The 23,528-nt window shown below is 35.4% G+C and overlaps 1 protein-coding gene and 1 non-coding gene across 17 annotated transcripts in view; one reads left to right on the top strand and one right to left on the bottom strand.

Annotated features, from left to right (window-relative positions):
• LOC108400206 (WASH complex subunit 5) overlaps positions 1-23,528 on the bottom strand; it is a 109,294-nt gene that overhangs the window by 22,223 nt on the left and 63,543 nt on the right. For 3 of the 14 annotated variants that reach the window (XR_012128066.1, XR_012128071.1, XR_012128077.1), the window contains one exon: positions 17,123-18,302. The exons of 3 other annotated variants lie outside the window; for them this stretch is intronic. This is a non-coding gene — a transcript (WASH complex subunit 5). 8 more of the 14 variants (XR_012128064.1, XR_012128069.1, XR_012128065.1 and 5 more) reach the window with 8 other exon arrangements.
• LOC108391900 (serine/threonine-protein kinase TAO1-like) overlaps positions 1-23,528 on the top strand; it is a 112,051-nt gene that overhangs the window by 35,590 nt on the left and 52,933 nt on the right. For all 3 annotated transcript variants that reach the window (XM_073229308.1, XM_073229306.1, XM_073229307.1), the window contains exons 3-8: positions 10,757-10,828; positions 13,445-13,546; positions 14,802-14,847; positions 15,409-15,505; positions 16,998-17,111; positions 19,545-19,636. In XM_073229308.1, the coding sequence (XP_073085409.1) occupies positions 10,757-10,828; positions 13,445-13,546; positions 14,802-14,847; positions 15,409-15,505; positions 16,998-17,111; positions 19,545-19,636 (523 nt within the window). The remainder of the gene's footprint in view (positions 1-10,756; positions 10,829-13,444; positions 13,547-14,801; positions 14,848-15,408; positions 15,506-16,997; positions 17,112-19,544; positions 19,637-23,528) is intronic.

Below are 23,528 nucleotides of genomic sequence, written 5' to 3'. Positions count from 1 at the left end.
GAGTTTACGCCTTATAGGGCCTAAACTCTTTGCTCTGTTTGGGGCTTGCTGAGCATCTTGAGTCTCTAAATTTATGTTTTGTCAAAGCTGAGATCTTTTCTGCTCTTAGTAAGAATTGTTTTATCTAAAAAATAAGATTTTCTTTTCTTTTATAGAATACCTATAATGTGAAATTTAGACAATCTGATACTGTCCCACAAGTTTCTAAGGATGTATTCATTTTTCCAATGTTTTTTCCTGTCTTTTCTTCAGTGTAGATAATTTATGCTGCTCTGTTATCTTCAAGTTTACACACCCTTCTATCATCTCTGTTCAGTGGTTGAGCCCATGCAATGTCTTTTGTAATTTTTGGTAATTATATTTTTCAGTTCTGAATTTCTCGATGTGGATCTTTTTTTATAGTCTTTATTTTTCTGCTAAGAACTTTAGTCGGTCCAATTTTTAAGAGTATTAAGCCTTACCACATTTAATATGGTTATAATAGCTGCTTTAAAGTCTTTATGTGATAATTACAACATGAGGCATCTCAAAATAGGCATCTGTCCCTTCTTTTCCTTGAGAATTTGTCACATTCTCCAATGGCGTGTGTATGTGTGTGTTGTTTGTTTTAGCATGTGCAGTAAATTTTGGGTTTTATTCTAGCCATTTTGAATATGATCATGTCATTTCTGAGTCACGTTTGTATAGGTGCATTCAGACCATTTACATTTAGGGTGATTATGGATAGGTATGTACTTATTGCTATTGCAGGCTTTAGATTCGTGGTGACCAAATGTTCAAGGGTAACATCATTACTATCTAAGAGTCTAATTTAACTCACTTTGTATGCTGTTACACACACAAGCTAAAGGTTCTTTTTTTCCCTCTCCTTTTCTTCCTCCTCCATTCTTTATATATTGGGTATTGCATTCTGTACTCTTTCTCTGTACATTTTTATTACCTCTGGTGACAGCTATTTAACCCTAGGAACACTTCCATCTATAGGAGTCCCTCTAGAATACATTGTAGAGATGGTTTGTGGGAGGTAAATTCTCTCAGCTTTTGCTTATCTGGAAATTGTTTAATCCCTCCTTCAAATTTAAATGATAACCTTGCCCAGGTAGAGTATTCTTGGTTCAAGGCCCTTCTGCTTCATTGCATTAAATATATCATGCCACTCCCTTCTGGCCTGTAAGGTTTCTTCTGGGAAGGCTGATGATAGCCTGATGGGTTTTCCTTTGTGTGTGATCTGTTTACTCTCTCTGACTGCTTTTAATAGTCTGTCCTTATCCTTGATCTTTGCCATTTTAACTACTATATGTTTTGTTGTGGTCTTCCTTGGGTCCCTTGTGTTCGGAGATCTGTGCACCTCCAAGGCCTGAGAGACTATCTCCTTCCCCAAATTGGGGAAGTTTTCAGCAATTACCCCCTCAAAGGCACTTTGCCTTTTTCTCTCTATTCTTCTTCTGGTACCCCTGTAATACGAATGTTGTTCTGTTTGGATTGGTCACACAGTTCTCTCAATATTCTTTCATTCCTAGAGACCCCTCTTTCCTGTTGCTCTTTCAGGATTAGTTGTGTTAATTATATTTTCATACTATATGTGGTTTTGGGAGGAGGCTTCTGTCTCACCTCTCACGCTGCCATCTTCAAACCAATCCTGTAAGTGGTGTGGCTTCTTTACACTGATGTTGTACTCACTGAGGGCAAGGGTCAACTCCTCCATGGTTAAGTGTACTCCCTTCATTTTGTGGTGCTGCAGAGCATTGTGGGCAATATCTGAGATGAATTTATGGGCAGATAGGGAGATGAGCTGAATTCCATGTGTTCAAGGCCTCAAACCCAGCATGGTTCAGGCAGTATCCAGTCATTACATCTGGGAATAGAGATGTGAAATCCTCCCACTGCAATCAGGAAGTCCACTGGAGGTGTGCTGAATACCATCAGCCTCACTGCTCCATTGGCAGTGTTGAGGAGCAGGTAAACCCCATTAGGTGCGGCCCCCTCTGAGGATCCGCACCACCTAGAGACAGCTTCCCTGCTCAGTTCAGCCTGCTCTCCAGCCTGTGCCACCCTGCGTCCCATGCCCGCTGGTGCGCCTCCAGCCTCAGACACCCGTACTGTCACTGCGCCTTGTTCTTTTTGGCAGCAGTGCGCTGAGGGCCCTGCTGTGGGGGCTGAGGCAGTGGAAGCTGGTGCCTCCTTGAGGTCTGAGCCTGAGCCGCCACAGTTTGTCATCTGGGTTGGAGAGGCAGCTCTCTATTTCTTCTTGAGTGAGTTTTGGTATTTTATGAGTACCACTACCAAGTAATTTGTCTATTTCAGCTATTTTGTCAATTTTACAACTTTAGAGCTGTTTATTGTATATCCTTATCCTTTTAATGTCTTTAGGAATAAAGTGATCTGCCCTCTTTTGGGTAATTTGCTCTTGTTTTCTTTGGTTAGCTTGGCAGAGTTCTTTCATTTTTATTGACTTTTTTTCCCTGCAAAGAACTAGCTTTTGATTTCACTTATTTTCTTGTCTAGTTTCATTGATTTCCATTCTGTTCTTTAGTATTTCCTTCTATATTTAGCATTGGTTTTATTTGCTTTTCTCTTTCTAGATTTTTAAGATGGGAGCTTAGATTATTCTTTGGAATTTTTTTCTACTATGATTTAATGCCTTAATTTCTATGTAAGAATCCTGTAAATTTCATGTTATATTTCTGTTTTCACACAATTCATATTATTTTCTCTTTGCCCTTGAAATGTCTTTATTGACCCGTGGGTTACCTTGAGGTGTATTTAATTTCCACACTTAAGGTCCTGTTTTTTTTAACTGTTTTGTTACTGATTTTAAGTTTATTACCCTCTTATCAGAAAACATTTTGTATGAATTGAAATTTTTTCACTTGTTAAGATTAGTTTTATGACCCAGTATATGATCTCACAGTGTATGTCATAATGCACACTTGAGAAGACTGTACATTCTGTGGCCAGGCCACATACTGGAATGTCATTAGGACCTGTTGGTTGGTAGAGTTGGTCTATGGTGGTGGTGTTCCATTTACAGACTTTTCTCTTTTCAGTTCTATCAATTTTTGCTTCGTGTAATTTGAAGCTCTTTTGTCAGGTGAGTATACATTTAGAATTTGATGAATGGAATCATAACATTATGTAATGTCCCTTTTTGCTCCTTGTAATTTTCCTAGCTCTGAAGCTCTGAATATTTTGTGTGGTAGTAATATATAGCCTTTAGCTTCCTTTTGTTTAATATTTTACATTTCCTTTAATGGAGGTCAGATTCTCTTAGCTTACCATCATCTAAGTCTCTCTCTCTCTCTCTCTCTCTCTCTCTCTGTCTCTCTCTCTCTCCCTCTCTATTATTTTTGCATTCATTCCACAAAACTTTTGCTTAGTTAAAGGATTCTCTTCTGGGTTGGCAGTTCTTTTCTTTCCTCACTTTAAAGATACTATTGAACATTCTGTGGCCTCCATTGTACTTTATGAGAATTCTCTGATCATTCAAATTTTAGTTTATCTTTGCTTTTTAGCATTATGACATGTTCAGGCTTATCAGGCCTACCTGTTTGTTACTGATTTTGAGTTTATGCCTTATTGGGCCTAAACTCTTTGAATTTGCTCTGTTTGGGGCTTGCTGAGCATCTTGAATCTCTAAATTTATGTTTTTGTCAAAGCTGAGATCTTTTCTGCTCTTAGTAAGAATTGTTTTATCTAAAAAATAAGATTCTCTTTTCTTTTATAGAACACGTATAATGTGAAATTTAGACAATTTGATACTGTCCCACAAGTTTCTAAGGATGTATTCATTTTTTCCAATGTTTTTTCCTGTCTTTTCTTCAGTGTAGACAATTTCTGCTGCTCTGTTATCTTCAAGTTTACACACCCTTCTATCATCTCTGTTCAGTGGTTGAGGCCATGCAATGTCTTTTGTAATTTTTGGTAATTATATTTTTCAGTTCTAAATTTCTTGACATGGATTTTTTCTGTAGTTTTTATTTTTCTGCTAGAAGTTTAGTGTTTCCAATTTTTAAGAGTATTAAGCATTACCACATTTAATATAGTTATAATAGCTGATTTAAAGTCTTTATGTGATAATTACAACATGAGGCATCTCAAAATAGGCTTCTGTCCCTTCTTTTCCTTGAGAATTTGTCACATCAGTGGCGTGTGTATGTGTGTGTTGTTTGTTTTAGCATGTGCAGTAAATTTTGGGTTTTATTCTAGCCATTTTGAATATGATCATGTCATTTCTGAGTCATGTTTGTAAAGGTGCATTCAGACCATTTACATTTAGGGTGATTATTAATAGGTATGTACTCATTGCTATTGCAGGCTTTAGATTCGTGGCGACCAAATGTTCAAGGGTAACATCATTACTATCTAAGAGTCTAATTTAATTCACTTAGTATGCTATTACACAGACAAGCTAAAGGTTCTTTTTTTCTCTCTCCTTTTCTTCCTCCTCCATTCTTTATATATTGGGTATTGCATTCTGTACTCTTTCTCTGTACATTTTCATTACCTCTGGTGACAGCTATTTAACCTTAGGAACACTTCCATCTATAGGAGTCCCTCCAGAATATACTGTAGAGATGGTTTGTGGGAGGTAAATTCTCTCAGCTTTTGCTTATCTGGAAATTGTTTAATCCCTCCTTCAAATTTAAATGATAACCTTGCACCAGTGAGAACACTAGAGTCTAGCTGAAGATGCAAATTAGAGTTTCATTTTATAGCCAAGACCCCTCCAAAGTTAATAATTGTATGGTTCGAGGCCCTTCTGCTTCATTGCATTAAATATATCATGCACTCCCTTCTGGCCTGTAAGGTTTCTGCTGGGAAGGCTGGTGATGGCCTAATGGTTTTTCCTTTGTGTGTGATCTGTTTACTCTCTCTGGCAGCTTTTAATAGTCTGTCCTTATCCTTGATCATTGCCATTTTAATTAGTACACCTTTTGGTGTGGTCTTCCTTGGGTCCCTTGTGTTCAGAGATCTGTGCACCTCCACGGCCTGAGAGACTATCTCCTTCCCCAGGTAGGGGAAGGTTTCAGCAATTACCTCCTCAAAGACACTTTGCCTTTTTCTCTCTATTCTTCTTCTGGTACCCCTCTAATATGAATGTTGTTCTGTTTGGATTGGTCACACAGTTCTCTCAATATTCTTTCATTCCTAGAGACCCCTCTTTCCTGTTGCTCTTTCAGGATTAGTTGTGTTAATTATATTTTCATACTATATGTGGTTTTGGGAGGAGGACAAAACCTCTGTCTCACTTCTCATGCCGCCATCTTCAAACCAATCCTGTCAGTAGTGTGGCTTATTTACACTGATGTCATAGTCACTGAGGGCAGGGATCAACTCCTCCATGGTTAAGTGTACTCCCTTCATTTTGTAGTGCTGCAGAGCATTGTGGGCAATATCTGAGATGAATTTATGGGCAGCTAGGGAGATGAGCTGAATTCCATGTGTGTTCAAGGCCTCAAAGCCAGCATGGTTCAAGCAGTATCCAGTCATTACATCTGGGAATAGAGATGTGGAATCCTCCCGCTGCAATCAGGAAGTCCACTGGAGGTGTGCTGGACACCATCAGCCTCACTGCTCCATTGGCAGTGTTGAGCAGCGGGTAAATCCCGTTAGACACGGCCCCCTCTGAGGATGCCGCACCGCCTAGTGACTGCTTACCCGCTCAGCTCAGCCAGCTCTCCAGCCTGTGCCACCCTGCATCCCATGCCCCCTGGTGTGCCTCTAGCCCCAGACACCCATAATGTCACTGTGCCTTGTTCTTTTTGGCAGCAGTGCACTGAGGGCCCTGCTGTAGGGGCTGAGGCAGTGGAAGCTGGTGCCTCCTTGAGGTCTGAGCCTGAGCCGCCACAGGTTGTCATCTGGGTGGGAGAGGCAGCTCTCTATTTCTTCTTGAGTGAGTTTTGGTATTTTATGAGTACCACTACCAAGTAATTTGTCTATTTCAGCTATTTTGTCAATTTTACAACTTTAGAGCTGTTTATTGTATATCCTTATCCTTTTAATGTCTTTAGGAATAAAGTGATCTGCCCTCTTTTGGGTAATTTGCTCTTGTTTTCTTTGGTTAGCTTGGCAGAGTTATTTCAGTTTTATTGACTTTTTTTTTCCCTGCAAAGAACTAGCTTTTGATTTTACTGATTTTGTTGTCTAGTTTCATTGATTTCCATTCTGTTCTTTAGTATTTCCTTCTATATTTAGCTTTGGTTTTATTTGCTTTTCTCTTTCTAGATTTCTAAGATGGGAACTTAGATTTTTCTTTGAAGTTTGCTTTCTACTATGATTTAGTGCCTTAATTTCTGTGTAAGAATCCTGTAAATTTCATGTTATATTTCTCTTTTCACACAATTCATGTTATTTTCTCTTTGCCCTTGAAATGTCTTTATTGACCCATGGGTTACCTCGAGGTGTATTTAATTTCCATACTTGAGGTCCTGTTTTTTTAACTGTTTTGTTACTGATTTTAAGTTTATTACCCTCTTATCAGAAAACATTTTGTATGAATTGAAATTTTTTCACTTGTTAAGATTAGTTTTATGACCCAGTATGTGATCTCACAGTGTATGTCATAATGCACACTTGAGAAGACTGTACATCCTGTGGTCAGGCCACATACTGGAATGTCATTAGGACCTGTTGGTTGGTAGTGTTGGTCTATGGTGGTGGTGTTCCATTTACAGACTTTTCTCTTTTCAGTTGTGTCAATTTTTGCTTCGTGTAATTTGAAGCTCTTTTGTCAGGTGAGTATACATTTAGAATTTGATGAATGAAATCATAACATTATGTAATGTCCCTTTTTGCTCCTTGTAATTTTCCTAGCTCTGAAGCTCTGTATATTTTGTCTGGTATTAATATAGCCGTTAGCTTTCTTTTGTTTAATATTTACATTTCCTTTAATGGAGGTCAGATTCTCTTAGCTTTCCATCATCTAAGTCTCTGTCTCTTTCTCTCTATTATTTTTGTATTCATTCCACAAATCTTTTGCTTAGATAACGGATTCTCTTCTGGATTGGCATTTCTTTTCTTTCCTCACTTTAAAGATTGTATTGAACATTCTGTGGCCTCCATTTTATTTTATAAGAATTCTGTGATCATTCAAATTTTAGCTTATCTTTGCTTTTTAGCATTATGACATATTTAGGACTTATCAGACATAACTGTTATTGATTTTTAGTTTTGACCTTATCAGGCCTAAACTCTCTGAATTTGCTCCTTTTGGGGCTTGCTGAGCATGTTCAATCTCTAAATTTATGTTTTTGTCAAATCTGGTATCTTTTCTGCTTTTAGTAAGAATTCTTTTTCTAAAAAAATAAAATTTTCTTTTCCTTTATATAACACCTTAATGTGAAATTTATACAATTTGGTACTGTCCCACAAGTTTCTAAGGATGTATTCATTTTTTGTAATGTTTTTTTTCTCTCCTTTCAAAATTTTTACAAAATTTTATGTAAAGTCCTGCTCATAATAAAGGTACTATAATTTGATAATTCAAAGTTCTTAAATAAGGTCTTAGGTACATAGAAGGCTTTTTGTTTTTTGTAGCTGTATAAGTTGAATAGATACACTTTATATAGAATTTAGTTCAATCTCCCCATTTTAGGAGTGATAAGTTATATGACTTTTCTGTTGTCACATATTGTTGGAAGAATTGTAATTGAAGCATTGTTCCAGGGAACTAACTTCCAGAGCAGTGTGATTGGTAAAAGTGAAGAATATGGTGCTGCCTTGAAAATGTTAGAAAAGGAATACAAACTAGTAATTTGAATTTTTAGTGCAATGTAGTATCAATTTAGGGAAGTGCAAAAGATATGTGTGTTTTATGTAGTTAGATATTTAATAACAAGCATTATAATTGGTTCAGTTGACTTCACTAAAAGGGAGACAGGCTTAAAAAATTCTCTGTCGTTTAAAAAATTTTTTTAATTAATAAAATTAAAAACATTCAAAAATTTAAAAAACATGCTTTGGGCATGGAAAAAACTGGCTAGAGCTTTATTTTCCCTTATGAGTTTAATGAAATCAATTTTTGGAGTTTTTAGTTTTAATTGGTAAATTTAAGGAGGACATGTTAACTAACATTTAGTGTACTGCTTACTGTTCCTGAGTACTAGTCTACACTTAACATTTATTAACTCATTTAACCCTCACAGCTACTCTGGGAGGTAGGTTATTTCTTTCATTTTATAGATTTGGAAAATGAGGTTACCCAAGTTCATAGTTTGGTAAATAATTGTTGTCAGGATTCCTATCTAGGCAGTGTCATTCTAGAACCAGGTTCTGAAGCCTCTCATTTATAGCAGCCATTTTTGAAATCTGGTAATCTGATATAAAGGAACTGATACCAGAATCACCAGGGAATTCTGTAGTGTATCTGCTTACATAATGAAGCAGATTTGATAAGGCCATATTTTAATACGAATCAGGTTATGGAGGAAACAGTTATATATCTGTTAAATTCATTATTTTCTTCCATTGCATTTTTCTTAGGAATGTCTGTGTTAGAGTTGATTAAACACTACCATGTGGTATCTGAAAGGAAAAGAAATCTTACTGAATTAAATCTATTATCTATTTTCTTGCATTTGAAGGTCATTAATAGATGGGAATCTTCCTGTTGTTAGAAATATATGGGTACATTTTGAGTTGTTGGGCATGTTTTTAATGGTATTCCTACTATATTATCTCTTTTGCTGATGAGCTTATTGCATCAGAGTTAGATAAATCTTTAAGTACTGATACAGAAAGCCTTCCAGTACATAAAGATTTATCTAATTTTTAGAAGTGTATGTATAGTATGTACTTACATATTATGTATAGTGGGAATCTTTTTTTTAAAGCAGCACAGGTGATTGTGATGATGAGCTGGGTTTAAGACTCCTGCACTAGTAGGCAACACTTCTTCAGTGAAATTCCACGTCTAAGATAATTTTATATATGTAGTCAGAAATGATATACTAATTATTCTTAGCAACTTTGCTTTTCCTTTTTTTTCTTTTCTTATTTCTCTACAATTGTTTATGCCAACGTGGCTTCATTCATACTGATTTACCAAGGATTGGGATAGAAGTATAAAACTAGAATCAGACTGCTGATTGCCCAGCAGGATGTCATCAACCATCCAAGCACAGAGCCTGAAGGACCCTGAGATTGCAGAACTCTTCTACAAAGAAGATCCAGAGAAGCGCTTCACAGATCTCAAAAAAGTTTCCCAGGGAGGCTTTGGAGCAGTGTTTTTTGTAAGTGTTAAAGGCTTAATGTCAGTGACCAGCATTTATTTAATATCCAGTCCTGGCAGAGTAAAAATCAGTAGTACAGAAAGACATAGGCAATAGTCTATTTTAGAGTCACTTGCATTAGGTGTATATAAAAAGAGAACATTTTATTTATTGAGCTGCTTAGATTATTGAAAAAATGGGAAAGATATTTGGCTTTAATTTCCATGTTGGTTACACTACTTTAGCAGTTTTATGACTTACACTGTTATTGAATCAAATATTGCAAAACACTGACTTACGTAAACTCCCATACACACATTTCATTATTTCTTCCTATTAAGATTGCTTTTTTTTCTCAGCAACAAGTTTGTTTAGATGTTTAATATTTTGGTAGTGTTACAGATTTAGTTTTTTCATTTTAATGGGTACCTTAAATACAGTGAATTCTTCCACAGATGTCTAGAGATGATTAACCCTTCTTACTGAACTCATTTGAAATGTTTTGCAGCTGTCCTCTTGTTGCCTTCTTTATATATCTTTTTTTTTTTTAAACACATAATGAGAATTTGGCTCTTACGTTCTAAAGAGTTGACTTTCATGTTTCTGTTATGCTTTTATCTTTTTATCAAAATTCCACAGCAGTGGTAAATAGCAATGGTGATAGCATTTTAGCTGTCTTGTCTTAATTCTAGTTAATAGTTGTTTACAATAGACATGATTTATCATGTTGAGGAATTACCTTTCCCATGTGGGTTTTCTAAGAGTTTGGTCTTCCCTGCATTAAATACATTTAGAATTGGGCTCTTTCTGCATTTTCAGCATTTATATGTATAAGTATGTATTTTTCCCCTTTGATTTGTAAAAAAATATGGCAAATTATGAAATGTTTTCTGTATCAAAATTTTGCATTTCTGTGGTAATAAATTTTATCCGAATGAAATATTCTTTTAATGCCCTGTAATATTTGGTTTTAAATTTTTATTTAGAGTTCCCTTGTCTACATTTGTAAGTCAGATTGGTACCTAACTTTCTATTTTGTGCTGCTTGTGAGGGTTTAGTTGTTGGGTTAGACTGCCTCCGTACAATTAATGGGATAGCTTTCCTTTTCCTCCCCTTTTATCCTGGGAAGTTCCCCTGGTGAAACTGCTCCACTCACAACTATTTTAAAGATGATTAGTATTCTTTTCAATCTTCCACCACTGTTTTACTCAGATTTTCTTCTCTAGATCAATTCTAGTAGTTCTTTCCTAGAGAATTGTCCATTTCATTGAAATTTTGACATTTACAGGCCTAGCATAGACTTGTACTAGTCATTTTTTTTGTTTATAGTTCTGTTCAAATTTCTATATTTTTCCTCTCAACTAGCTCATTCAAAGATAAACATGCATTATTTTTATTTCTAAAGTACCAGTTCCTTGATAATTTGATACGCTTTTTGCTATCCATTTACTTATGTTTTTAATGTTCTTTAAAAGCAGTTTTGGTATCTTTTTGGACATGGTAGTTTATAAATGTTAATTTTTACAGTGGTCTTCTGTCTTTTTTAGGCACGAGATGTGCACACCAATGACACGGTGGCTATCAAGAGAATACCTTATAGTGGAAAGAAGGCTGTGGAGGTAGGTGAAATATATATGTTTGTATTGGCATGTTAAAGAAAGCCATACCGTTTTTAATTGGGGATAGGTGGCAGTTTTTTCAAAAAATGTTGAAAAATATACAAATACTAAGGTTTATCTCAGTGAATTTTCTTCCACAGACTCAATATGCCCATTTAACCTGTACCTAGAGCCATAAATAACATTTGTGACATCCCAGAGACCTCCCAACTGCGTCCCTTACTTTTAATTTTTTTAGATATGTGCTGCTGACACGAGTTTAATTTTCTAAATTGTTATTTAGCAGATTATTCTATAATAGAGGGATTATCATGTCTGAGAAAGTAAACTAGAATAAGGTACATTTGTGACAGTAAGTATACTGGATATAAATTTTTAATGGTTGAGAAATTATTTAACGGCTCTTGCAAATAATCATCGGCAGCAATATATCTAGTCTGAAAAATAAGGCAATGGGTAATAATCCGAAAAATAAAATTACTGATACTGTATTGCATGTACGTTAGTTCATCAGTATTCTGATTAGTTCTTCCTTAATTGCATAAGTTTATAAAGTTACTTTTAAGTCTGTTCTCTTTGTCTTTCTTTGTTTAAAAAATTTATTTATTTTTAATTGTGGTAAAGTACACAAAACAAATTTACCTTCTTAACCACTTTAAGTGTAAGTTCAGTGGTGTTAAGGACAGTCACATTGCTGTGCGACCGTCGCCACCATTCACCTCCAGAATTCTTTCATTTTGCAAAAGTGATATTCTACACCCATCAAACAATAACACCTCATTCCCTCCTCCCTGCAGCCCTTGGAAATCACCTGTCCTCTTTCTGTTTCTATCAATTTGACTACTTTAGGTATCTCATGTAATTGAAATTAGGCACTATTTGTCCTTTTGTGACTGGCTTGTTTCACTTAATATAGTGTCCTGAAAGTTCATCTATGTTGTAGTGTGTCAGAATTACCTTTCTTTTTAAAAGCTGAATAATATTCCTGTGTGTGTGTGTGTGTGTATAAAAACACCACATTTTGTCCATCTGCCATCTGTAAATGGACACTTAGTTGCTTCTACCCCTTGGTTATTGTGAATAATGCTGCTATGCACATAGGTATACAAGTATTTCTTTGAGTCCCTGCTTTTAAACTTTAGGGTATATGCCCAGAGGTAGAATTGCTACATCAGTCTTTAATTTTTAAAGGTTTTGGCTTTCTACATTTCTGTAAATCTCTGTTTGTGGTAAATACTGTTTTTTGTGATAATCATACTTATGGGTATGATAACACTTTTGTGATTGATCACTGTTTCATTACGTCGATAGCTAAAAAAGCTCTTAATAAAATTTCTAAAACCCCTAAGAAAATCTCCATTTTTTTATAAGTTTCATTTTATTTGCCATTCTACAGTATAACTTTAAAACCAGCTTTCATAGCAGACTTGTGTTGGAGTCTGTTTAATTAGTCATACCTAGGTGAACAAAAAGTTTCACCTAGGGCATCATCTTCTCTCATCTAATAGTATATCCTTCCTGGAAGTTTTTTTACATTGAAGAATACAGGTTTTAGCTTGGTTTTGTTTTGAGAGTTTGCCTCCCAGAGGCAATTTTGAAATGTAAAGCCCATAAAACACTTTCTGAAGTTAGCATCTTACAGCTTACACATTTTACACTGTGAATATCTTGCTCTATTTTCTTGAGGGCTTATGAAATAACATAGGAGATATAGGATCTAAAATTCTAGTGCAAAACATTTTTTAAAGTGTTGTATTCCAGTTCCCCTACCTTTAGAAATATACAAGTCAGCGATAAAGCTTGGAAAAACTGAAACAAGAACAAAAAACAGATTCCAAGTTCCCATCCCACATCTCCTAAGCCTCTAGAGTCTCTGGGTATGGACCCAAGTACCTGTATTTTCAGAGTTCCCTGACTGCTTCTGACAAGTAACTATATTTAGGATATGGCCTAAGTTTCTGAAGTTGTCAGAGTAGCTTTTATTGCTGAAGGTTTATCTGTTATTTACTAGTAGGCGTCAATGGGAAGGCTCTTTGTGAAATCCTGTAGGAAAATGTTTCCATGCTGCTTGGTTTTTCTGTGAACTTCCCTCTGTTATAACCTAAGTGTTCACTAGCATTTTAGAATATGTGCATTTAGGAATTTAGGTAATTACTTTATTTGAGTTTAAACAACTGAAAAAACTTAACGTTTGGTAGACAAAAGAAGCCAAAAACACAACAGCTGAACTTTAAGGTATGTAAATTATACAACAATAAAGCTGCATAAAAGAAGGGGGAGGTTGAACTTTTGAAGAAAAACCACTAAATATAGCATATAGTTTTCAGCAGGCTTGGTGTGTGGTTGTAAAATTTGTATAAGACTCATTGATAATAAATTTTATGAAAAGAAAAATATGTACTACGTGGAATGAATTTTATGTTATTGAGTTGTAAACTATATGAATGTAATTTCTTTAAAATATTTTAGTTTGACACTTAAATATTACAAATGAAGCAAAGTTGTATGTACTTGTTAACTTTTTAATCTAATAATTACTTTTGTACTTATATAGTTTTCTAAGGAAAGGCAACTGTTTCTAATTCTTTCCTTTATTCTTTTTTTTTCTTCCCACAGAGATGGCAGGGTATTATTAAGGAAGTCAGGTGCCTAAGAACATTAAAACATCCCAACATTGTGGAATACAAAGGCTGCTATTTACGTGAGAACAGAGCATGGGTAGGTATCTGCTCTCCCCTTGCTGTAATTTTAGAAGTTTAGTTTATGATTAATTCAAAAATGTCTCAAAATAGTTGTAAAGCCATGCACAAACACCTTGAAATGTTAGTTCATACTGAGAAAAGAGCAGCTTTTCCTGAAACTCTTCGGCAGTAAGAGATAATAGACCTTTTGCCAGTTGACTACAGAGATTCAGCTGACCATTACATGCACGGGAAAATGTTCTGATGTATGTTAGCGGTATCATTCTTCAAATGCTTTATCAAACATTTGTTGAGAACAATCCTATCAAAGGATGAAAATCATATATTTTTGACATAAATGTATTGTAAGCTATTTAACCACAAGGATCTTGGTTGGAATATTGGTGGTGAATCCTGGTGAAATCCAAACTGATTGTGATTCTTTGGCTGAATAATAGTAAAGGTAGAAAATTGGGACATTTTATTGTAGAAAATGGAAATTAATTTTGCCCCATTGTTGAAACTAAGATAAGGTAGTAATCTTACAACAGTATAGGCATAGTAATTATGTCTTTTCAGAGAAAGGCTAAATTTTCTTTAAACAGGAATGACCTTTTATTTTTAATAAGCTACAGCTGATTATCATTTTAGTATACAGAACTTAGATTTATTTAGATTTGTAATGTTTGGTTTAATTTGATGGTAATGGTACTCCTAAATTTGAGGCTGTGGTTAAAGAAAAAACAGTGGCAGAGAGGGTAGGCTGCCTCTCTGTCTTTCAAGTTTCTCCATCTGTAAAACAAGGATGATAATAGGGTCTACTTCCAAAGGTGGTTATGAGGATTAAATTAGTTAATATATATAAAATACCTGGTACATACGAGGTGCTCTGTGTTTGCTTTATAGGAAAGATTTAAACTGTAACCTAAACTCCGTGTATATAGTACCAGAGGACGATTTTCTGCTTCCTAACAATACCACTATTGCTACTATAGGTTAATATGAATGGAATATGTATATTCCTTTATAGCTTTAGTTAGTAATTATATGAAACACACATCTTCTACAAGCAGTTATATGTCGGCATTATAAAAGATTAATGTAGCATTGGCTTAACTTCATGTATGGATTTAACAAGTTCCAAAATATATACTTATATTTAAAGGTAATTGATAACTAGAGTTGGTTTCACTTCAAACTATCTTCTTAATCTCCTTGGTGAATTGATCTCATATCGAATCTTGTTATTTTACTAGTGTCTTTTAATGTTTTTATCATTTTTTCCCCTGTAGCTTGTAATGGAATATTGTTTAGGATCTGCTTCAGATTTGCTGAAAGGTAAGTTTCCTTTATTTATTAAGAAAAAGAAAAGTATTAGTATGATAAAATGAGAATTCATTCACTAAGATATTTTTTTAATAATGTTAAAACTTTCCAGGAAGAGTAAAAACCTTTGTGTTTTCTAGAATCTCAGCGTATGCACTGTCCTCATTAAATACTGCATTTTAGCATAACAGATGAGTTTTCTTTCATTGTGATTTAACAGGCATTTTTCTGCATTCTTTATCATTAAACTTGATTTGTTCCTTCTGTTCAGAATGAAGATATGTAGGAATATAAAAAAGGAAAGCTTCTCTTTCATTGTTTTTATAATCATGAAATAATTGTCAAATGTTAACTTAGAGGAAAATTGGCTGTGAACTCTTAATAACTAGGCACAACTGTGCACTTAAGTTCAATTGCTTTGTTTTATTATCTTGGAAAGCAAAAAATTCCTTCTTGCTAAATGTTAGTTTTTTAAAATTTGCCCATATATTAGATATGTGTATATATATTTTAAAATAGAAATGTAGAAATGTTCTATAGAATAATTATTTTCAAATAAAATCTTATTTTAAGTTTACAAAAAGCCATTACAAGAAATGGAAATAGCTGCAATTATACATGGTGCTCTTCAGGGATTAGCCTACTTACATTCCCGTGCCATGATCCATAGGTAAGTACTTTAAAAATTACCATATATTAATAAGCAAATTTATCAGACCTAGAATTTATTAATCCTGAAAGCTTTGTTGGTTTTAGCTAAATAAAAGTATTCTGGAGTTTTACAAACTCATATTTTTTTAGGTTATCCATGTCTTAAAATGAATATACTAATTTATTTGACCTCTTGGTTGAGAATAATTTTTATCTTTTTCTACACATGCTGCTGGGCTTTCCGAAGTATGTGCACTTTAAATTTAATTATAGAAAAGTTTAATTTGTGAAGTGGAAAAGACGATAGGGATTATGTATTCTTGTTTCATTTTACAGATGAAGAAACTGATGCCCCAATTTGTGACTCACTTCTCAAAGCTTATGAAGCAAGATAGATTAGACTAGAACTAACCTAGATCTTTTGTCCTCCTGGTGACTTATAATGCCGGATTTGTTCCATTGATTCCATGACAGAGACAAGTAAAAGCTACTTAACATTCTATGCTTTTGAGATAATCCTTGATAATGGATAGTAATTTAAAGATTAAACCATCATAAACTACATTTTTAGCACTGGTACTGGTTTTGCCTGTTTTTAGAAGGAAGCTAGCATTTTTAAAATTATGTGAACCAGACAATACATAGTAAACTTATATAGTAGAGTCATTGCAAATTAATGGGTGATCAGTTTTTTAGATGAGGATAGTAAGGTCCAAGAGAAAAATCCACATGCATAGTAAATAAGAGAATGAAAGAGTTGGAAGCAGAACCTAAGGTCTTCTCAACTTCAAAGAACCTTCCATTTTTTAAAAAAACAAATGGAAGAATATAGATTGACAATATTACATCCATTATAATTCTGTATAGTATGTATGAATTGACAAGTGCTTAGAAATTTCTTTTTGAATGTTATGGTGCCCATTGGGCATACAATCCCATTATAATTTTCTTAGTTCACATGTACGTTGGTGATTTAGAAAAGAACTTAAAAGTAAATTTGGGATCATTGATATTGCCTTACCCACGTGTTTCAGTTTTCATTTCATATTTAGGTAGGAGAACTATGCTAAAATTTGGAATGATATGAGTAATTAAAAAAAACAAATTTGGGGCATCAGGTTCTTTTTTTTCCATTTTATTGTTAAGGGTATACTCAGAAATCTTAGTCATATAAGAATGTTCAGCTACATTTTTTAAACCATTACTTGTACCAATAAACAGGCACTCAAATATCGAGTATGTGCCATTAATTACCTTATTTTTTTCTTCTGTTTCTACTGCTATTTTATCTTCTCTTTTAGAAACTTGTTACTATATACTTATAGGAATTCTGTACATCTCATTTCTTAGTTTGGATTTTAATTCTCATTATCCCAACTGAGAGATTATCCAAGGCCTTAATTATTCTGATTTCTCCTTCCCTATTTTATAAATTTTTATATGATCTTTATCATTTTCAGTATAATCTTACAAAGGAAAGAAAAATAATTTTCTGTGTTCCTTAAACGCAGAGACATCAAAGCAGGAAATATCCTTCTGACACCAGGAGGCCAGGCGAAACTTGCTGACTTTGGATTTGCTTCCATGGCCTCTTCTGCCAAGTCTTTTGTGGGAACGCCGCATTGGTAAGCATAGTCCCATCTGGTATTGATCCTCATAATTGGAATAGGCAGTGTGTGGTTGTACTTTTATCAGGTGCTTTATGGTTCTCTTGGAAGTACAGTGCTGCTTTAGATATTACTCTAAGCACTGTAGTTTCAGATACAGATTTGGAGTGCTGCCCTTGTATCTCCTGTTGTATCATTTGTCCCCCCCCCCCCCACGGTTCTTTCCTGTTATCATCTACATCATGTATTGGGGGTAGGAGTGAAAAAATTTAGATGGATAGAAATGCTAAGTGGAAATTTTCTTTAGATTTATACTTACTGTGTGTCAGTATCTTCTGAATAAGAGTACCTGAAGACTGGTAGCTGATTAGGAACTTTTTGTTTTCATTTTTTATTGTGGGGAATTTCAAGTATACAGGGAAATAGACAAAAATATAAAGAAGGCTCACACAGCGGTCAGCTCAGCCTAACAGCACTACCCCAGGGCCTGGCTGCCCTGTGTACTTGATTTTCTTGCCCTCCCTCCCACCTCCAGTTATTTGAAATGACTTCTAGACATCATCTAATTTTATTCATAAATAATTCCATATTAATGTCAGCAAGTCTGAAGGGAATAATTTTCCACATCTTCAACTTCCATAGATGTCCTCTCTCTGTATATGTTGAGAAGTGTCTTAGGTCTACTGCATCTTCTTTTCCACCTAGGTTTCAAATCTCCCAACTCCCAGTTTGTTAAAGAAAGGCTTCTCACCCATCCTGAATAGTAGAGTGATGCATTGTTCTGAGAATTAAAAGCCTCAAACCATCACCAGAGGGACAATTTGAGAACACATAACATCTAGAATATATAGCATCAGAAATATTGAAGAGTTAGGACACCGAGTTTTGGCAAAGGACCTTCTGCCTTCACAGTCATCTCTCCTCAGTTCCTTTTGCTCCTTGCTCTTTCTTTTCCCCAATTATCTTTCCTCCCATCTTCTTTTCTAGTGAATCACAAATGATTTCATTTATAACGGGGACAGTTGTCGTGAGGACACACTAACATGTTATTTACAATGAGAAATGAAGTTTGGCATTTCCTGACAGAAAATAATTCTGATTTGAATGGTTGATATGACCGTGCAGACTGGGTTTGCTAATTAGGTTATCATACAGCAGTGTTTTTAATGAATTGAATGAGTGAGGTCCTCAGCTCCAAGTTGTAAATATCTGTAAAGCACATATACAAAATAATGTATATACATATGTGTGCATTATATCCTTTGCAACTATTAAGTTTATAACATTTAGATACCAACTCAAAAATGTACAAGCGGATACATTTTTTAAATAAATTCATTGGAAGTAAGAAAATAAGTTTGAAGACTACTGTTCTGTATGACCAAAAATTTCTTATGTAGAACCCTAGTTTAGATAGAATCCTCTTCCCCTGTATAAAAAAAGGGTTCTTTGGACAAATAATGCTTCTTAATGGTCCCCCTCTTTACAAATCAGTGATCAATATTAGATACTAGAAAGGAGCTAGAAAGTTGTGCATTAAAAACAAAACTTTTTTAACTTTGTTGAACGTAGTGACTCCCCAAGCTTACTTCAACATCTTAACACATTAGAAGCCCTCTATTATTGGCAATTGAAAGTTACATGTGTATTAATTTGTATATGGTGTATTAGGAACACAGCACTATGTACATATTTACATATTTTTACACACAGGAACATACATACGCCTGGTGACAATCTTATTAAACAGTCAGAAACTGTTCTTCGTGTTTGTCTGTGCTTAGCAAGTACAAAGGAAGGATAAGGTGAAGCACCAGTGAGAACATTAGAGTCTAGCTGAAGATGTGAATTAGCGTTTCATTTTATAACCAAGACGCCTCCAAAGTTAATAATTGTATGATATATTTAGTTGTGAGTGGCTGTCCTAGCCACTTTCATCACAGAACACTACTCCTATTTGCAAAAAAGACTGACAAACTGCTTATTCATTGTTGCTTATTGTGGCAGATATTTTCTCAGCTAAATGTAGTGAGTTTGTTTACTTCAAGAAAACAAGTGCCAGTGATAAAATGCCCTCTTTTGAGCAAAATTTAGACTTTTGTAATAAGATGCTGAAACCAAAATGTTTGAGAACTGCTGGCATAAAGGATATGCACTATTACAATCTGCAACCTTGAATTGATGCAGAATGCAGCCCTGCTCTGGGGAGTTTTTCCTCCAGGATGCTGGTACGTGATCATGACAAATGGTGAGAATAAGTCTAACACTGTGTATGCAATGGTAAATATTTACTTCACAACCTGTAATGCATTTATTTCCCATTATAAGAATTCTTATGTCCAGATATATCATCTGGAATTCACACAGGTATTCTCCATGTGGATGGTCATTACGTTTTTAAAGAATAGTATACTTTTCTTTTTTAACTTTAAGTAACATTTTACGTTTTAGGGTGGCCCCAGAAATAATTTTAGGCAGGAATGAAGAACAATATGATAACAAAGTCGATGTATGGTCTCTTGGAATAACATGCATTGAACTAGGTAAGCATTGCTCTTTATTACTGTGTAGTAAGTTTTGATCAATGTTTTATCTCAATTTCTGTACCAAATTACAGATTTTAATTTTTATGTCAGTGTTTAAGGGGAGCAATATATCGACCAAGGTTGTCACTTTGGTTATTTGGCAATTTGTATGTATATATATATGTATGTGTGTGTGTGTGTGTATATATATATATGTATGTATGTATATATGTTAATTTAGGTATATTACATTTGCTGTATTAAATTAGGTCTAAAATAGTTTATACTGTGGTATTAATTTTGAGGTATCTGTGTCTAACATTTAATGAGTATTTGTTAAACACCTAGAATATGTCTGTGGTTATAAATTTACTATCTATGAAGGGTCTCTAAAGCATTCATGAATTACTTACCACTACTTAGGTTACTTAATACTTTGTGTTAGGTATGAGGATTAGATTATCAGGCTGCATACCTTATTGTACAGTTTGATTTTTTTTTTGGTATCACTAATCTACAATTACATGAAGAACATTATGTTTACTAGGCTCCCCCCTTCACCAAGTCCCCCCCACATACCCCTTCACAGTCACTGTCCATCACCGTAGTAAGATGCTGTAAAATCACTACTTGTCTGCTCTGTGTTGCACAGCCCTCCCCTTGCCCACCCCACACTCTACATGATAATCGTAACACCCTCTTTCTTTTTCCCCGCCCTTATCCTTCCCTTCCCACCCATCCTCCCCAGTCCCTTTCCCTTTGGTAACTATTAGTTCATTCTTGGGGTCTGTGATTCTGCTGCTGTTTTGCTCCTTCAGTTTTCCTTTGTTTTTATACTCCACATATGAGTGAAATCATTTGGTACTTGTCTTTCTCTGCCTGGCTGATTTCACTGAGCATAATATCCTCTAGCTCCATCCATGTTGTTGCAAATGGTAGGATCTGTTTTTTCCTTATGGCTGAGTATAGGTACCACATCTTCTTTATCCATTCCTCTACTGATGGACATTTAGGTTGCTTCCATATCTTGGCTATTGTAGATAGTGCAGTGATAAACATAGGGGTGCACTGTCTTTTTCAAACTGGAGTGCTGCATTCTTAGGCCATAAATATACAATGGTGAAAGGACAGACTCTTCAACAACTGATGTTGGCAAAACTGGACGGCTACATGCAAGAGAAAGAAGCCAGATTACTGTCCATAACTCTCTACACACAAAAGTAAACTCAAAGTAGATCAAAGATCTAGATATAAGACATGAAACCATAAAACTCTTAGAAGAAAACATGGGCAAAAATCTCTCAAACATAAGTGTGAGCAGTTTTTTCCTGTACACAACTACTCAGGAAATGGAAACAAAATAATAAATGAACAAGTGGGAGTATATACCAAACCAAAATGCTTCTGTACAGCAAAGGATACCATCAACAGAACAAAAATGTAACCTACAGTATGGGAGAGTATACTTGTAAATGATTTGTCCTATTAAGGGTTAACATCCAAAATATATAAAGGACTCATACTACGAAACACGAAAAAAAAAGAAAACAAAAAAAAAACCCAACTAAAAAATGGGCAGAAGACCAGAACAGACATTTTTCCAAAGTAGAAATACAGATGGCCAACAGGCACATGAAAAGATGCTCCCCATCACTAATCATCAGGGAAATGCAACTTAAAACGACAATAGTATATTACCTCAGACCAGTTAGAATGGCCTCTGTCCAAGAGAAAAGAAAAAACAAGTGTTGGCAAGGATGTGGAGAAAGGGGAACCCTTCTACCCTCTTGGTGGGAATGTAAATTGGAGCCGCCACTGTGGAAAGAAGTGCGTAGGTTACTAAAAAAACTAAAAATAGAAATGCCATTTGATCCAGTAATTCCACTTCTAGGAATTTACCTGAAGAAAACAAAACCCCTGATTCCAAAAGATAGATGCACCCCTCTGTTTATTGTTGCATTACAGTAGCCAAGTTATGGAAACAGCCTAACTGTCCATCAGCAGATAAGTGGATAAAGAAGAGGTGGTACATATACACAATGGAATATTATTCAGCCATAAGAAGAAAAGATATCCTGCCATTTGCAACAACATGGATCAACCTAGAGGGTATTATGCTAAGTGAAATAAGCCAGGCAGAGACAAAATACCATATGATTTCACTTATTTGTGGAATCTAAACACAAAAGGAACACAATAGCAGTAGACTTATAGACACTGAGTAGTGACTGGTGGTTACTGTGGGGGAGGGATTGGGGTGAGTAGTTGAGGGTGAGGGCAATAAAAGGGCACAAAATTTTCAGTCATAAGCTGGTCACCGGGATAGTAGAATGGAAAATATAAGCACTGCTTCTATAACATTTTCCTATGTTGACAGTAACTGCAGTAGTGGGGGTGAGGATTTAATATGGGTGACTGTAGAACCACTGCGTTGTATACTTGAAACCAATATAAGATTGAATATCAATGATACTTCAATTAAAAAAGTATTTGAAATGGAAAATATCCTTTGAATCCACTGAAGGCTACGGCAGTCTAGATTTAGTAAATCTCTATGGTTTTAAGTTCAGTGTTCTTTGACTAAATAGAGATGTTCAGCTTTATAGTAAATGACAGATCAAAAATCATACTCTGGTTTGATATATTGATGGTACACCACTTAGAATTTTTGAATACTTTAATAAATCACAGTAGAAACACAAGTTATTTTATTCATTAAGAATTTCTTCAGTAATCCCTTCCCCTTCCTGGATCAAACTACTCATTCTTAAAGCTGTTGTGAGGACAGTATAAAGTAGGTGTCCATGTCACCTGCTGAGCCATGGTAGCCCGGCGTGGCGTGTCAGAGTCCTGTGAGGAAAGGAGGGATTTCCCACAGACAGAATGCCTTGTATGTGGAAGCAGAACCTGTGCAGGGAGGGCGGCAGTCAAGTTTGGAGATTCAGAGTCCTGGTGGGGTAACCAAAGCATTCAGACCTGGAAGTAGCCCAGCATGGGGTGTCAGAGGCCAAGGAGCACATCCACATTTGGGGGTAGGTCACCTGACACAGTGGCAGTGCCTGATTGAAAGGAAGGGAGCTTCCCTCCTGAGAGCTGATGAGGAGGGCCTCACTGCAGAAAGTGATCCAGTTTGGATGGGGTGTCAGAAACTGAGTGGATGAAGTGGACATTCACACTGCAGACAGGCTTGGAATGGGGTTTGAAAACTTGATGGGGAGAAGGGGAAAGGGTGGTGGCCAAGATGGGAGACTGGCTATGTACAGGGGCGATTCATCAAATATATTAAGGATAATGAGAGTGAGGTTTCTTACTGTCAGAGAAGGGTGCTACAAATAATGGAAAGAGAAGGCTCGAATAAATAGTACTACAGGCATTGGATTTGAGATATTGTAATGAACTCAGTTATTTTCAATAAACAACTAAAGATATTTAATGTGCAAGTATGAATACAAATATATGAGGGACGTGTGTGTTCCCTTCCTTTATCCACTGACAGGATCTGAGAGAAGTGACATGGGCAGTAGCAGTGAGCACACTGCCTGCCACAGCTCCTTGGCACGTGTCTACAGTAGGGAAAGCATAAGATGATCCTGGAACATCTTAGTGTGCCAGAGAGCAAGGAACTGAGCAGGGAATGATTGAGCCGTGCCAGAAAGGCAGAAGTCGGCTTAAAAAGATTCTCAACTGCTCAAAAATGAAACAATTTCAACATCAAAATAAATGATAGTAGCAGGTTATAAATTATTAAATGAAGAATATAAATCTATACAATAAGAGAATAAAATGATCTTTATGCAAAACAGAATATTTATATAGACTCAAGTACCTTTTCACAAATCCTTAATAATTACAAAGAAAAAAAGTGAAACTTCACCATGAAACCTTGTGGAATGGCCTTAAGTGATCAAAG

The sequence above is a fragment of the Manis javanica genome, chromosome 2 (genome assembly GCF_040802235.1).
Source record: "Manis javanica isolate MJ-LG chromosome 2, MJ_LKY, whole genome shotgun sequence".
NCBI lineage: Eukaryota > Metazoa > Chordata > Mammalia > Pholidota > Manidae > Manis > Manis javanica.
Note: the sequence above shows the minus strand (reverse complement) of the source record. Positions and strands in the feature narration are given on the sequence as shown.